This window comes from Ambystoma mexicanum, chromosome 7p (assembly GCF_040938575.1).
Source record: "Ambystoma mexicanum isolate Mex_15411 chromosome 7p, UKY_AmexF1_1, whole genome shotgun sequence".
In the NCBI taxonomy this organism is placed as follows: domain Eukaryota; kingdom Metazoa; phylum Chordata; class Amphibia; order Caudata; family Ambystomatidae; genus Ambystoma; species Ambystoma mexicanum.
Window position 1 is genome coordinate 643,201,463 of NC_090939.1, and position 17,701 is coordinate 643,219,163.

Here is a 17,701-nt window from a genome sequence, read left to right on the forward strand (position 1 = left end):
AGATTATTAGATGGAATTAGGGGTGTTACGAGATTCTGCGCAACCTTAGGCAAAAATGATGAGGTGGGTGCATTTGGGTTGGAAGTCGTATCAGTAACAACACCTAGAACAGATGCATTGGATATTTTTTCATACAAGTTGCGAATGTCGCAATTGTGAGCAGGTGTTTTGTTGATTGGTGTCAAGGTAATGTTATTTTTCGAAGTTCGGGTAAGACTTTTAGGCTTATGATTGGATTTTGGAACAAATTTGTTTGTGGGAGTGTATGGAAGTTGTACTAGCTCCACGCTACTCGGCGTTGTGCAAATAGTGCTAACACGGGGAGCTCTATCCTCCATACACGGCATTCCTGTTTTTAAAGTGTACATGGTCTGGAGTATAAAAGGATTCTAAAATTGATCTTTGCAATAAAATTATTTAAATATAACACAAGGCACGATTAAACACAATTGAGCATAAAACGAATGTACACAATAGTTCAATACAAAGTTTAAAATTTCACTTTTAGGTCCCTTTAAAAAAAGAAAAACGTTCACGTATATTACTTGCAGGTAATTACGTGATAACTTATGACTTATGTCTGAAATAGCTCATAACATCACCAGGCTAAAATTAGTACCTCTGGATTGTCTGACATTACCTAAAATCATTATAGGAGTAGCCGCAGCTCGCAGCCTGCAACGCCGCGGCGAAGCGGCAAAGCGGGACTCTGCGTGGACTCCATGTGTGCGCGCACGCTGTGGTGCGCGCGGGATCCTGTTTATATAGCCCGCCCCTTTGAGCATGGGGGAGCCCACAAATAAACTAAGTATATATAAGTAAACAGTCTAGTGTAGACTAAGAAAGTCCAATGATGAGATACAGCAGCATAAGCACCTTGTGGGTCACGTAGTAAAGCGCTGAGGTGAATATCTTCCGGCAGTTTTCAACGAAGCAGAAATCCTGGCAAAGGCAAAGCGGGACTCTGCGTGGACTCCACGTTTGGTTTATCAACTGATGTACACATGTTTTGCTCACTTTTATTAAAACAAAACCTTCCTATTTTCATGTTTAACTGGTGTAGTTTTGTATATTTTATTTGCAAAGCTATTTTGTTTTTTACAGATGACATTACTAGAGGGCACTGTGTCCGTTGTGGACAGTTTTGCATATGTTGCACAGCAAGCTTGGATTTTTAATGCAACACTGAAAGAAAATATCCTGTTTGGAGAAGAATACAAGGAGGAAAGGTAAGTTTAGTATGTTTTGTATGCTGATTTCCTTATATTCATACATTTATTATTATTAATTTAAACTAATATACAGGTCCAGGGCTTAATGCAGTAATGATTAAGTTGTTTCTTTAGTTATGTGATTGACAGCTAACTTTTTAAAAATCCTATCAAAATGTCATCTGTAAATTATTTTTTGCCACTCTGTCATCCAAACTCATGGGCAGTTTTAAACGTTGGTCACCTTCCTTTAAAAGCTCGAGAAATCTGATCAGATATAACCTTGTATATTATGTGTGTATGCTAAATATTGCTTATTTGTATTTATTATTTAATTTAGCAACATTTTGTAAAATGGTACAATTTATTAATATTCCCAGGCAAAAGGCCAAAGTGATCCCCTGGGTTTGATTTTCACATTTACCTAGACACATTTTAAACTATTCCATGAGAAAGCATGCCAATTTGCATGGGTAAAGTGAAGAGTGAGAGAATGTGAGAAAAGGAAACTTCACTTTTGGGTTATGCAACTCCGAAATTGCAACTTAATATCCACAAGTGGGTACACCACAAAGAAAAATAGTGTGTTGAAATTGCCAAAGAGTTCCCCAAAAATATCCCAATAATGTAAACAGGTTGTTTTTTGCAAAACCATTTCCGATAATCTGTGTAGTTTCTTTCCTGAAAATTGCACAAAGAAAAGCAGTACCTTTTGAAAATTGGTACATTCTATTTATTCCACGGTGGTTAGAGGTGAAATAAAAATAGCTTTTTCCCAAGGATATTGTCACTTTTGCAAGAACGACTTGAGCTCTCATTGTTAAGATTTTGCATTGTTTTTGCTTAAAATGCTAAATAACAAACATTAACAAATGTCACGAAAAAACAAATTGCTAAAACTTTGCCTTTAGATGGGATCTTTTGTTCCAAAATGTCCTTCGTTATACTACACAAAACCTCAGATCTAAATTGAAAATACACTGAACATAAATGAAATTGTATATTTATCCCATCAATATGCATCATGATATATCTCTAGGTTTCCACAAATCTTCTCATTTGGAGGAAACCTTTTTTTAATAATGTGTCTCTGATTTATGCATTTCACAAAGTCAACAATTGAAGTCAGGCAATGCAACTATTTCTTTTCTTGCGTAGTCACATCTGTAATTTGGCTGTGTAAAATAATATGAAAATAAATGTATTACAGAATGGACAGACATATCAGGTTCAACAAAGGCCTTTTTAGGCTGGTATGTTAGGATGTGTGAGACTATTCACTCTTGCATTGATGAGCGTCACTGTGTAGCGGTCCTAATGATCAGATATGTGAGCCAATGGTATCATACGTCTCTGATACGTGTTGATGGGCATTTGTTTTGTTAAATGTAGATCTTGCAGAGTCCCCACAAGATTTCTTCAATCCCCTGGATTTTTGAAACCTGCTTTTTGGGCACATTATTGCCTTCTGAATTTCAGAAGAGGTTAGCCATATCACCATTCCCTTTTGTATTATTGGCATAGCTTTTATTATAAATAGTGTTCTACACTTCCATCATTCTGATACTAAGGTAAAGAGCATCAGCTTTTTTTCTATTACTGGGGTTTCCTACAGTGGACCAGAGCTAGCTCTCATGTCATCCTGTTACTGGGTTTTCAGTGTCTACTCCTTTGTGGTGGGGACTTCTTACACTTATGATAGGAATGTGCCTCACCACTGTTGTGCAAGTACACTTCTGCCTTAGCAGGTGTTATTTTGCACTCAAAATGCTTTGTAATGTGATTGATTTTACATTATTTAGCAATGAAGAATTCATTCATGGCCCATAATTTTGAGCAGGTTTAACTTTTATTAACATTTTTTGAAAAGCTTCTTACAGTTGAAATCTCAGCTGACAAGTGTTTCATGAACAGGGCGCCTTTTAAATTTGATCTTTTTATTGAAGAAATATAATCAACAACAACAGAGCAAGGTGGACAAAAGCATTAACTCGTAGTACTTGACAGTCATCAGTGTCAAAATGCAGACATGGAGTAGACAATGTCTGATCCTCGCCCATGCACCTCAACAAGCCCCCCCGATTCCCCACAGTGCAAATCAGAAGGAATGGTAACAAGAGAGACATATTACTTAGGCAAAGAAAGACATTGAACTTAAGCTGATTAATGAACAAGACATGCCATGCCATGAGTGAAACGTGAAGCGTACATCTCCAACCGTAGATCGATCAGCCATTTGTACACTGTGAAGCTACGTAAGACATTTTGACAAAACAAAATCATATAAACGGGTCAGGCAGTTCCCAACATTTTTTGGCTGGTGAGGTGCCAGCCGCCTCCATTAAGCAGCTCTGTTCACGGGAGCATAACATAGATAAGAGGATAGACCACTGATTGACGGTCGGTGGTGTCTCGGATTTCCAGCGTAATACAATGAGTTTTCTAGCTGTGAATAGCATTAGGTGTATCAGCTTTCTGGTCATTGGGTCGTCATGCCAGTCTTCAACCCCAGAACCGAACAACATGGGCATATGGGACATTGAACCATAAAGCCGTGTGTGTGTGTGTTTGTGTGTGTCTGTGTGTGTGAGATATGTCTGTGGACTTTGGTCCAAAACACACCTAATCTCGGGCAGGACCAGAACATATGGCCCATTGTACCTGGAAGTCCACACTTCCTCCAACAGGTGGCAGATTGAAATAGTTTAATACTATGTAAATGTGTGGGAGTAAAATACGCCCACTGGAGGAGTTTATACTGTATCTCCCTATTATGTAGATTGAACAACACCTTCCCAACGTCCGGGAAGAAGCTAAACAGACCACCTGTGTCTAGGGCAATATTAAAATCTTTGGGCCAACTGCCCACTAGGGAGGTTTTCCTGAGTATTCCTTGTTCTGGGCACATAGCACATAAAACGTATTAATTTTCAGGTGTTGTGGGAGCACACTCGAGTTCGGCTTTGCACGTCGAAGGTTCCTGAATGTATGAGTCGGCGGTAGTGTGTGCAAGTATAACTAAATGTAAAGCTGTATACTGGAACCACTCCAAGTACAAGAGACCCAACAGTTGTTTCACGTCAGTAAACCTAAGGGGAGTGGAGTCTTCGAAGAGTTCCATGACCCTTATGTGCTGCCACTCTGTATGTTGCCTCACATGCAGCATGCGCTCTAGGGCATAGAAGCAAAGTTCTCTAATTCTGATCTCAGCCTCTGTATATGAGCGCATTCTTTGCCATTGAGTGAGAGTCGGGCCTATTAGCGGGTGCGTTCGAAGGGCCCTGGGTAGCCTATACATCGGGATGGCCAGGGCTTCCTGTGGCGGGAATGGATGTAACGCAATTAGTTCCAGAGAGCGTAAGATCTCGATGCTGCTATATGATATAGTTTTCATGACGGGAGCGTGAGGCTGCCATCGGATTTGGATGCCTGTAAGATAGACCTTTAGAGATGACATGACTGGGAATGTATCTCCGGCCAAGGTGGGGCATTAGAGGAGGTGGTTAATAGATCTTTAATTACACCATTAATGAAAAGGCAAAATAGCTTTGGGGCAAGCATCGATCCCTGCCGAAACCCCATCTCAATGTTAATGACTCTGGTGACACTCCCATTCAGGTTTCATCTGACCACTGCCTGGTTATTATTATAGAGCATTTGAATAGCCCTTAGGAGGGCTCCAGGATGTTAAACTCCCTCAGAGTGCTCCATAAACTAGACCTGGTGACTCTATCAAAGGCTATGTGCAAGTCTATGAAAATGGAATAAACATACATCTTTCTTAGGGTAACATATATATCCAGCAGGTGCAGACTGTGTCTATTGTGCTGGTACAACTTTGGAAACCTGCTTGTAGGTTGTGTAGGATGTTCTTTTCCTCAATCCAGGTCTCCAAGTAAGCCTGCACAGTCCTGGAAAAAATCTTTCGCCCTGCATCCAGCAGAAAAATTGGACGCTAGGTGTTTAGATCATCCCTGCCCCCATTCTTATATGTGGGGACGATCTCTGCCCTTGGCTATGAAATGGGTGCCAAATTTGATTTGAGAATGGCGTTAAACAATTTGGTGACAACTATTGATTATTGTAATGGCATATATCTTGGCCAGCCTGAAGCACTCCTCCAACGCCTACAGATCTTACAGAATGCAGCAGCTAGGCCCGCTCTTGGCACCCCAAGACTCTCCCATTCTCACAACCTCCTCCAGCGCCACCATTGGCTACCCGTGAGAACTCGGGTAAAATTCAGGGTCCTGTGTATGGTCCAGCTGGCCCTTCACTCTGTGGGGGCCGAGATTTTGCAGACCAAGCTCTCTCGTTATCAGCCCACGAGAACTCTTCGTTCTTCTAACCAATTCTTGTTGGACGTTCCACGTTTCCGCCGTTGTCATGCTGGATGTAGATCTTTTTCTGTACTGGCTCCCTCTTTGTGGAACGCTCTCCCTTTTCACATTAGGAACATTGACATTCTGTCCATCTTTTTCCCACTAGCGCCTTGATGCCTCCAGGTCTTTGTTGCGCTTTATACATTCTATTAAATTTCATTACATTACAGGGACCCAACAGGTTCCACAAGATAAAGGTCAATTGGGTCCCAGTGCAGCCCAGGGGCTTTGCCTGCTTTCTAACTTAACAGGGCCCATTTGACCTCTACTTCAGTGAAGACTAGTGGTGGATCGCTCACACCATTAGAATGTGTCGCACCTGCTCGATCTTGCTCAGATAATGCCCCAGTTTCATGGTAAAGGTTCTTAAAATGTTCAAACCAGGCTGACTCTGGAATGCAGCCCTCAACAACAGATTGTTCTGTAGACCTCTCTGCTCCATTCAACGCCCAGAATTTGCAGGAGTCTTGATTTATAATTACCCCCAATAACGACTCGCATACATCCTCGACATAAGCCTATTTTTTCCTCTTAATCATAGTTATATAAATACTCCTTCCTAGCTTTGCGCAATGCCGTCACGTTTGATCTGAAGAAGGTTACCAATGAAGAAAAAATATGATAATAAATCTCAGGTATGAGAGTTTCAAGGTCGAGTTTCGGCCATTAAATCCTACACGTGGCATGGCACACAATATCAATGGAACACAAGATGTGAATACAAGATCGCCTGTCTGACCCCAGAAAATACACTATTTACATTGAGGACTAATGGATGATGGTCACTTTCAATTCTCTGAGTTACTGAGAAATCCTTCATGTGCTCCCAAGCTTCTAAATTGACTAGAATGTAATCAATTAAGCTGGAATATGCCCCATCTGCAAACGTTTTATTTGCTGGTGGTCCCCAGGAAAATGTCCATTGCATGCCCTTAGGTTTACTGACATCAGAATACTGGAAACCTCTTCCACTAACCGATTAACTCTCTTCGGCTTGGTTGCAGTTGATTCCCCCACAGCCCATCTTCCTCATCACGGACTCCCGCCATAATGTCCAGGGGCTCATATTGCATATTTAAGTCCCCAGTTACAATGTTCTTAGGTTGACTATGGTGCCTATTTCCCCAAAGATCCACCATTGCATACAACAAGGAGTAAAGCCTAGCCCCACCATCTGGGCTAGGTCTGTATTACACGTTTATTAATAGCACCACAGTGCTATCATTATGTTTTAAATGTACTTCCAGGAAATTATCTGTGCTGTTGTCAATAACTACCGTATCAGAAAAGAGTGCAGCGTCCACCCAAATGAGGACATCCCCACTGGGTCTTCAATCCCTGCCCTGTATAGCAGGGGTTGCAAAGGTCGTGTAGCCCTGCTGGTGTACAGCCTCAGTCACCCAAGTCTCCTGGAAACAAATGACCTTGTGTCTACGCACGAATGACACCCAATCTACATCACTAAGATATTTTTTGAGCCCAGCTATATTCCAAGACAGTATGCGCACCATCGACCCTGCAGAATCGTGGTGCTCAGCCTGTGTCATGATGCCTACCCCCGGGCATCCGGTCCAAGCCCATCAGCCCCGGGAGCAGGCATCCAGATATTTATCAAAACCCCAGCAGCCCCGCTAGGGGCTGTCTGGGTTCAGTCCTGCCGCCTTAGGCACCAGGCTCATAGGCATTACTTACCTCATGCCGACCATGCTGCAACTGAATCCAAGCCAACGTGAGGCTTGGATGGGACTATTTTGTTACAGGGACTATTTTTTACTCGGGTGTGGATCTGGGGAACTTCATACCTGGAACTACTTTGGAGGCAATTTAAACCACGCCCGATCAGCAACACAAGCTTCGCGTTATTCTGCATCCAGCAGCGTAACGCTCACCGTGCCTACAGTCAGCATCCAGTCTTCAGCCACACCCGTCTCGAATCCAGAGCTCCTAGCAAAAGAGGAAACAATAAGGAAAGGTTAGAACACCGACCTTATTTCAATTCTTACCTGATTCCGGATCCATCACGTCTTCGAACTTGAAAAGGACATTATTTCTGCACGTGTCGCATCGCCAGCTGCAGCGCCGCGCCATACTCACCAGTCCTCACAGCATTTTTCGATCTGGCGCTGCCTCCATCATTTTCTTCGCCGAAACTCCAGCACCTGGGGGAAAACAAAAGAAACAACAAGGTGAGCTAAGAGAGCCGACAAATACAATCTCTTACCACCATAGGCTTACCTGATTTATCACCGGAGGCATTACCCTTTAATACGTCTCATCTTCATTTTCCGCACCTATAAAGGGAGAAAACAACAAGTTAAACTCATGCAACTTTTACCGGACAGTGTTGGGTAATACAGACTCTTGCCTGAACGCCATCTGCTGCCTCCAAGCAATATTCTTTTGAACCAGTTGCAATTCAACAAGGGAATGGAATAAGAGTGATCATCGGACATATTGAACTCTTTGGACTTTATAAACCCCAGAGTCAATATTCCTCCGGAACTCCTCCAGCACCTTCAAACCAGTGAAGTAACTGGTATCTACGCGCCCCTGCATGCCATGCAGGATGGAGAGCTCATCACTTAAAAACATAAGGTGAGGTTACTAAAAAGGGATATCAGAGGTGACAGGAGGGGAGAACGAGAACAGTAGGAGGGGGCCATCACTAAAATCCACAGGTGGCTAAATCCCTTTCTCCACCTGCAGGAGAATACGTCTACGGATCAGGTAGACGAGATTAGGCGGGCCAGTCCAGACAGTCATCTCGGCACTACGCATCACGTTGGTGGAGACCGCAGCTGTCCGGGTCCGATCGACGCCCCTGTGGGAACCAGGTGAGCGTAACAGCCTATCAGCTAGTGACCCCACAGGTAGTTCCAACATAAGTCAATGCACGGCTCTGCCTCAGTTGCCCCGTAGGAATCTGAATGCAATTCTCTACCATGGCAACTATATCAATCGATCACACCAGGGAAACTGTTGGGATGGCAAGGGGGCCATGCATAGCAATGTCATTTGGTCTACTATCAGTTCTAAAATCAGCTGTTCCTGTGTCCCTGGTGACCTTTACCTCTCTGGCTTGTGTATCTCTAGACGAACAACCATTCCGCTCAGGGGGACTACATTTTACTATAGTCACCAAATTGCTGGGTAGAAGGGATCTATCTTCCATAGCTAAAATACTGTTGACCAGGTCTTTGTTTGCTAGCTCCATCCTAATGTAGTCCGTTGGTGGCAGGTCAGTGGATGGAAAATGTGTGCACTGCATAATGGCACTTCTAACGATACTACAGCAGCCTCCCTTCACACTAAACCAATGTATGACTTTATTCACTAGTGAATCCCTTGATTCTGGCATACTAGGGTTAACTCTTGGCAAATTCACAGATAGATGCAGCGATTCGGACACAAAAATCTGCTTTTTCCCTGCTGCTGCTCCACTCCTGTACTCCTACCTACCCCTTGATTGATGTTGGACCTCAGGTGTATCACGGGCTGGTTCCTGGCAGCTAGTTCCTGGCAGCAAACACAGTAATTACCTCAGTCACTTTATCCATCATACTTGGCAAAGGGCTGGGAGCTGCTGAGTGTTTTGATTTAATAGGGGGAATTACTATTTTAGTATCATTATTACGCATGTGAGCTAACACCTCAGTGAGTTGTCTAGCCATAGCTTCTACATCCCTACATAATGCCTTCTTGTCTGCTTTGAGTTGGATGATGACTGGAAAAAACTCTCTTCAGTCCTCACAAGTGAAAATATTTGAACAGAGCCCTGGTCCATTCCTATCTATTCCAGGATCACAAGTAGCCCCAGGTTTGCTCCATGTCAAAAGTCAATATTGACCACTCTTCTCCCTTCCTCTGGCGCAGCTTCTATTGGGAGTGAATTAAACCTGTTTGTTAGCGGGATTTCTGATGGGGAAGAATAGACCAGCTGTCCCTTCCCCTCTTGCCCAGCCCTAAATTGTTCAACCTCTCGCACTAAAACCCTAGTAGTGTTTTGCGGAATGGATGGTAGTGCACTCACCACCTCCACAGGAATGTTATAACTCTTTCCTCCACATTGATTTGGAGCCACATATCCATGAAGTATTTTCCCCACGTTTACAAGTGTAGGAAGTGTGACCTTAGGGCCCTCAAGGCTAGCCATTTTGCGCATCTCATCCTCTGTCAACTGCTTAGTCATTTATTACCATTTATTTCTATCTGGGATTAGAACCATGCTCTTTTGATGCAACTGGGTCAATTTGACCTGAGTCATCAACAGAATTAATCACAAAATCAGACCCCTGACTAGTAGCCTTATTACCCAGTGCCACTGTCAGCCTTTCTTTTTTGAGAAGCCTGGTGTTTCTAAATCATACAAAAGTCCTGCTATTTCATCAGTCATGTGATTGGCCTTGTCTATCTGCTTAGTAAACTTTGCCAACCTCTTTTTGTCGATTTCCCATTTGGGGGGTACTGGACTGCTTTCCTTTTGGACATGATTGCTCAACAGCCCTAACCTATTATACCAAAGTGCACCGGGGGCTGTAATTACATGGCTGCAAGCAAAAACTAACAAACTGTCGAAGGATTAGTTAAAAACAGGCTGTTTTGCTGATATGCATGCAAGCTTGAATAACCCAAAAATAATAATAGACTTGCTGCAAACTGCACCCTTAGGAACACATGAAATCACATAGAAGCGTAAATGTTCTATATAATAGTGTGTCCAATGCTGATAGCGACTCTAATCAGGATGGAAAGAGACACTATCAATGCAACACTGTATCCCTATAAAGTGCTTAGTCCCTATAATGGCTTGTGATAACAGACCTTGCTTTAACCAGGGAAAGTGTGCAAATCCAGAGACTCTAAAAACACAAGAACTTGCAGCGTTGAGCAAATCTAAAAATCTATCAAAAATAAGACACAGAGCCACGCGCACATTAACTGCTTAAGGGGCATCCATAGTCTGTGTCCCCACCCCACGCTCCTGTGTGAAACTATCGCTTTAGCCGCTGTTATGCCTCCAAAACAGCCTAAAGTTCAAATAAAGGCAGAGATTAGATGGCCAATGACAGTGCCACTTAAATCAGTTAAACAGGATAGAAGCTTCCCAAAGGCAGAGAAAACAGTTCAGGCGTGATTAGGTGGCCAATGACAGCGCCAGTTAAATAAGTTAAATAGAATAAAAGCTTCTGGTCCGAATGCCTGAGGTGAACCAGCTTTCTATGTGGCAGTATATATGCGGTCTTGCAAGTCGGTTATTCAATTAAATTTATATAATCCCCCAGTTTCTTACCGTCATTGATACAGACAATGTTGATGGTGAGAACTGTAGGGCATAGTGCTGATACCAGTGATTGAAGTGAGTGGGAACGGTCAGGAGCGTTGTTACACTATTCTTTTTTGTTTACCATTCCTCTACTTTTTACAACCGTATTCACCATTCCATACAGAGGACATGTCCATTCATGTCCTTGTGCAAGTGTAAAATTGTAATAGGAGCTTTAGTTACACGTCACTTAGACTATTGCAATGCCCCTGCCGAGAACACAGTTCCTCTACATTCCTCTACACACGTCTACCACTGCTGATAACAATGTCTGAATCTAAATCCATAGATGATATAGAGTGCAGGCGCACAGCAAAGAAGCACTGCACAACTTTTAGACAGACACTTCTTGGAAACTGCTTGCTGCCGAGACTGTTCTGAAGCAATGAAGGCCAGTAACCACGTTTGCCCCTTATCACCGATAACTAGAAAGTGCAGGTGAAAAGACTAGTAAGTAATTAGTAGATCCTGGGCACCTATGAGGACCAACACACTCTTGTATAGCCGCCAACACACTCTAGCAGTCACCCCAAGTATCAGCAGAGAACACTTGGGCCCATCATTGACTCCCCGCCACAAGAATGGAAGACTCTGCCATGGGGCTTAGTTGCAGTCTTTTATTAGCAAACCGAATGCAGATTACACCAGAAACAGATTACACCAGAAAAACAAGTATCCTCTGGAGCTCTCGTCCTCTAAGTATGTGTCACCCTGTTTTATCCTGTTGTGACGTCACAAATCCAGTATTCATCCCAGAAACCTATCAGACATTTACATTGGTCAGTTTGGGTAAGCTACATTTGCGAGCTATAAGGGTTAGTTTTACTATTGGATAGCCATATCTAGTGGCTCCTCCTAGCACCACCAATGATGTAGGGTTGCAGAGGCCCTTGCAACAAATGATATCCCCACATGAAAGGAGAATCTGGATTGGGCAGAATGTGTCCTCCCATCCCTGGGACCCTGGACGGTTACCAGACTGTGTGTACCTTTTCAAGGCAACGGGAATGAACATGGAGGTGCAAAGTGTTCTATAATGTTGGCATCTCTGATCACCTAAGCCTGGGAGAGTGCATTCAGTCGGCAGTTCGTGGGCAACACTTGTAACTTTTCCCCTCTGGTTTGATGGGAACAGTCCTCTTTGTCTACCTTGGTTAAATGGGCATTTTAATGTTTGTCTGGGTCATGTGTGTTGAGACCACAAAATGGAGCTGTCCTATTTGTAATTATGAGGATTTTAGCGTGATGTTCTGCACGTCTTGGTAACATTGTCTTGGTAACTGGAACTTTCCTTTCTCCTTTCTGGGTGCTTGCCTTGTTTCTGCTTGCCTCTGGCAGCGGCGATCATGTCATCCTTTCCATGTACCCAAGGCCTGTCTCTCCTTTGTCATCCATTTCAGAGACCTATAGCTTCCATATCATTGCTTATGGCTTCTCCATGTTAGTAGCAGTCAAGCATGTGCAAGCTAAATATATTAACTCTTTGCATCTTGCGGTTTTAGCTTTGGCAAAAGATATGAATACATAGAAAAATGTATGTGTGTCCGTCCTCTACCTACGTGGGTTATAAGCATGTGCTTTGTGCCTATACGCAATAAACGAGTGCATGTTCGTGTAACTTCATGAATGGATTGGTATTTACTTCATGTATAAGTGCGGCTACGTTGTGATGTCAGTGATGACGCCATTAGTCTCTGGTTTTGCAGTTAGTCGACTTGCTCGATCGATGTAATTTCCATGTTGTCCAAATCATCAATTGAGTATGGTCTGAACGGATGTCTGAGTGAGTAACGTTTCTCACACCTGCGATACATCGAGGATCGCGGTGATGGACCTAAGGGTAAGGCACATCTGTCGTTTCTCTGCCTTTGTGTTGAGAGTCGTGTGGGGGCATGAGGGTCATGTTTCGCCCCTGTCTACACTCTCAAATAGTAGGTCCGGGCTTACCTCTTGCTCTAAAAGCCCGCAGCTTGTAGCAGCCTTCTTCACTGAGAATTGCAGATGGTGTCTCAGTATGTGACAATGATGGGACATGCCAGAAAACATCCAATATTAGCAATGTATTTGGGGACGCTTCTGACATTCCCTGTCTCTGGGCACCTCCTGTCATGTGAAATCTGCACATTGGGCATGGGAATGTTTTGATGAATATACAGTTCATTTGCAGGATTTACTGGCTTTTTTCACAGGCCCTGGTGAAGCATGATTAATCATGTGGCTTCATCCCATATACATAACATTTGAAGGGACAGACATTAATCTCAATGTAAAAAATGTGTTTTTACCCCATTATTCTAAGTTAGACCCAAGGTATTTAACCTAGTTAACAATTGCCAAATTTCATGCTCTCCTCCTCCCTCCCAGGCCCTCTCCTCGGCACTGGCCACCCACTTCTCCTCCAAAACTCTGGACATCCTGTCCTGTCTATCTGCTTCCCCTCCAGGTGCCTCACCCGTGCCTCACCTGACCACCCTGTCCCACCACCACACTCTCCTTCACTCCCATTGCACTAGAGGAGATCTCTAGAGTTGTCTGCTCTATGAAAGTCTCCTCTAAACAGGTGCCATCCTGCTCCTACAGGATCATCAAGGACAACATCACCTCTCTCGCCCAAGCCTTGGCTGACCTCTGCAACCACTCATTTTCCACTGGTTCCTTCCAACAACCCCTTAAGCACTCTCATGTGCACTCTTTCCTAAAAAAAGCTGTCTGCTAACCCTTCTTGCCCGGCTAATTATCGCCCTATCTCTATCACCCCTTTTTTGGGCAAACTCATGGAGAAGCTGGTCATCCCCCAACTGACCCTCCACACTGAAGTGGCTGGCTGCCTCCATGACCACAAGTCTGGTTTCAGGGCTTCCAGAGGCACAGAAACTGCTCTCCTGAACCACAGTGAAGACCTACTCTCAAATCTGGACTCAAACACTCCCTCTGTTCTGATCCTCCTCGATCTTTCTTCTGCCTTTGACACAGTCAACCACTCCATACTCATAAACCGTCTCCATGATACCCCAGGAATCACAGACAGTTCACTGGCGTGGCTTACCTCCTTCCTTTCAAACACACCATCCCAAGTGCAAATGGGGCCTTTTCTCTCCTCCAACTCACTCTCTACCTGTGCCGTCCCTCAGGCTCTATCCTATCACCATGGCTTTTCAACATCTACCTAGCCACTCTGGCCCACCTGATCTCCACTTCTCCCCTCACTCCAGTGTTATAAAGATGACACACTGCCCTCTTTCAAGCTGCCATCATCTACCTCCTCTTCCTCCTCCCTCATACCTGATTGCTTGACTGCTATTCAGACATGGTGCTCTGCCAATGATCTCTGCCTGAATGCCAGTAAAATGGAGATCCTTCTCATTGGGCTGCCTGCTCCCTGTTACCCCCCTACTCTATGGCAAGAATCCTTGGGTCCCCTACCCTCACCTACTTGTGAGGCAAAAAACCTTCGGATCATCTTTGACTCCTCTCTCTTTTTCTGCACGCATCATCGACCTTGCGAAGAAGTACAATTTACAGCTGCACCTCCTCAGGGGTATTCTACGTTTGCTCACCTTCCCCCAGAAGCTCAACGTCTACAGAGCCCTGGTTCTTTCTAGGCTGGACTACCGCAACAGCCTCTTCCTCAATCTGTCCCCTTCAACTAATCCAGAATAGCACTGCAAGACCTATCCTTGGCCTCAAACCCAGGGACCGCATCTCTCCAGCTCTAAAATCTCTTCACTAGCTCCCGGTGACCACAAGGATCAAATTCAAGATCCTGTCTGGGGCCTGGGACCTCTCAACATCCAGCTTTCTCTCCCTAAATAGCTCCTGGCCAGAGCCCTTGGGTCATCTGGCTCCAACCCTCTGAAGGTCAAACGTTTCTCCAAGCAGAGAGTGGGAGGAAGATCCCTTTCCTCCCTCTGGAATGAACTTCCTGCCCCCCTCAGACTTGAGCCAGATCTTCTCTAGAAACTCCTCAAGACTTTCCTCTTCTCCTCATCCTTCCCATTCCCCCTCCTGTGCTAAGTCTCCCTCTGCTGCTGCGACTGGGGCCTGGTCCCTTCAGAGTCATACAGGGGCCAGAGCATCCTCTACCAGTCCCCCCAGCATCCTTTGCCAGCACTTGCCCTCAGGCTCCCTGTCCCGGACTAGCCCAACTTGGTTCTCCCTGCCCATCGCACTCATCCTCTCTTCCCCCTCTTGCCCTGGCACTGCCTCATTGGCCCTCCCAGCACTTGCCCACCCATTCCCTGGGTTACCGCACTCCTGCACTTCATTTTTTGTTGTTCTCCCATGCCCCCCCTAACCACCCACGACCATCTTGTCTTGTGGCACCTGCAAACACATTATTATTATTATTATTATTATTATAATTATTATTATTATAGGCACCATACAAATGCCCAATATAATAAAAATAAAAGACTTGAATAAAATCCACAGGTAACAACACCAAACCTCTTGTTTGGAGTGCAGGGGTTGTGCGCCAGCAGGCGTGCTGCAATACGGCAGCTTAAGAAAGAATCTCTCTTGCTGTTACAGGCCCCAAACATCCTTACAATCCACTTCTTTTTGAGAAGAAACAATGAAATGCCACTCAAAAAGGGCATATTTATTATGTAAGGCAGGTGTGGCTGAAGCTGACACTTTCCGTCGGTCGGAGTCTGTCTGGGTTGTGGTAGGAAGTAGGCCTTGCAGGGTAGTAAGCAGGTATACCACAAAGCTTTTAGGAAGGATGCGGTGCACCAGATGATGGTCAGCTGGTAGAGCTTTGGTGGCCCTCTAATCATGTTTTTGTGGGAAATGGGAACCTGTGCATCTGCCATGCTGACCATCACATTTCACAGTCCTGCACTGTAAGCCAACACGGTCCTGGAGGGCTTTACGAACTGGGAGCTTTGAAAAGGTGTTGATGCAGCAGGGTGCAGCAGAAAGCAAAGCAGTGATTACCTAGCCTGGAGGGTCACATGAGTGAAAACACTCTACATTGTGTGCAGGGGAGGATTGTTGGTGCAGACTGTACACTGCATCACATACAATTTGCAAAGTCTGATGCGCTTGCTGCTGATTTTGAAGCAGGCTGAAAGGTGGAGGAGACTTAGGACAGACGGTGGAGCAGAAAAACGCTACCTTGGATCCAGAGAGAGTCTGGAAGAAATATTGATGAGCTGATGTTATTTAACGGGCAGAGGGAGAGGGCTAGATCGCACAGTACTACAACTGAACTACAATCTTAAAGGGTCAGGTATTCCTTCTTTCAGGCAGAGATCCTATTGTGTATGGTAGCATTTACTGGGCGACAGTTCATGATGGGGAAAGCAGCCAAATGTCATGCAAAATAGGACTTAAGTGCTAATAAGAATAGCTCTAGAAAATGTCATGCAGGAAGGTGCTGTAGACAATGACTAATTACGTTAAAGACATTTTGCAAACACCACAAATCAACATGAATGTTATTGACACTAAACTAGATGCCCTCACCTATAAGGTTGAATTTACGTGACACATACCTGACAAACAGGATAAGAGGATGTATGTGGTGGAGAAACAGATTTCAGACAATGATGACGTGACTAACCAAATGCAGGTAACCATTCAGAAGTTGGGGAAACATAAGCCAATATTAAGATCTTCAAAGTGTGCTGGAGCTGAAACGACCTGTACATTGCTGGGCTGTTCAGTTGACACATATAGGCATAATGGCTGAATTTGTAGAGAAACTTCTAAAAACCACCTTAAGTAGGATTGAACTGTCTTCGATGTTTGTTATGGAGAGAGCCCTACATGTCTTGGTCTCTGCCCCAAGGCCTCTGTCTACTAGAGAAAAAAGGGTGCTAAAAATTCAGGGATCAAATATAAACATATTTCCAGATTTCACTGCATCAGTGCATGCAACCAGGAAATCATTCAATGCAGCAAAGACAATTCTCTGGTGTGCTGTGCTTCCAAAAAGTGTTGTGCAACAGGATATATTGTATTGCGTGTTCAAATATGTCATTTATGTTCACTTATCCTCTCTTTAACAGGACACGTAGCCTCACCACTATAGACTTTGCCACACCTGTCCTCTTGCTGCAATTATTTATTCATTTGGTCTGTCTGATCACATCTATGCAGACGATACTCAACTTTATATTTACTTTTCTTCTTTTTTCACCTGGAATTCACACCACTATTTTGTCTTGTCTTTCAGCCATTCAATCATGGATGTCCAATCACCAACTCATGTTAAATTATTCAAAAACTGAGGTACTTTTCTTTCCTGCGTTTACTATTCCTCTCTTTAAAATACATAAGGCTAGACCGTATCTTTCTTTTCATGCCACAAAACTTCTTATTTCATCTCTAATTTTCACCAACTCTTCTATTGTTCCTCGTTACTTTTCAGGCTTCCTGCCTCTCCCTTATAGCCACTTAAATCTATCTATAATTCTGCAATTAGTCTCATATTATTTTTATCTGCTTGGCTTGTGACTCCATTAAACCTGCACTTCCCTCGTTGTGTTGGCTTTCTTTTCATTCTCGACTTAAGTTACATTTATTGTTTCTTGTCTTTAAATCTCTCCATAATCTTGCTCCTCCCTATCTTTCTTCCCTTGTTTCTTTTTATTCTCGTACTTCATCACTTCATTCTCAATCTCTATTCCTCCTCATTGTTCCTTGTCCCACTTGTGCTCAGTCCCATTTCCATTATTTTGCTCTACTCGCCTCTCTGCCTTGGAATGCGCTACCGTTGGCTCTATGTTCCCTTTCATCCTATTCTTTGTTCCATACTCAACTCAAAGACCTTGCTGGTT

At 43.9% G+C, this 17,701-nt stretch overlaps 1 protein-coding gene across 1 annotated transcript in view; it reads left to right on the forward strand.

The window, feature by feature from the left end:
* The window catches only part of LOC138526213 (ATP-binding cassette sub-family C member 5-like), a 2,857,657-nt gene that overhangs the window by 1,388,492 nt on the left and 1,451,464 nt on the right, over positions 1-17,701 (forward strand). Inside the window, exon 11 of the mRNA XM_069636680.1 lies at positions 1,105-1,229. Within this exon, the coding sequence (XP_069492781.1) occupies positions 1,105-1,229 (125 nt within the window). The remainder of the gene's footprint in view (positions 1-1,104; positions 1,230-17,701) is intronic.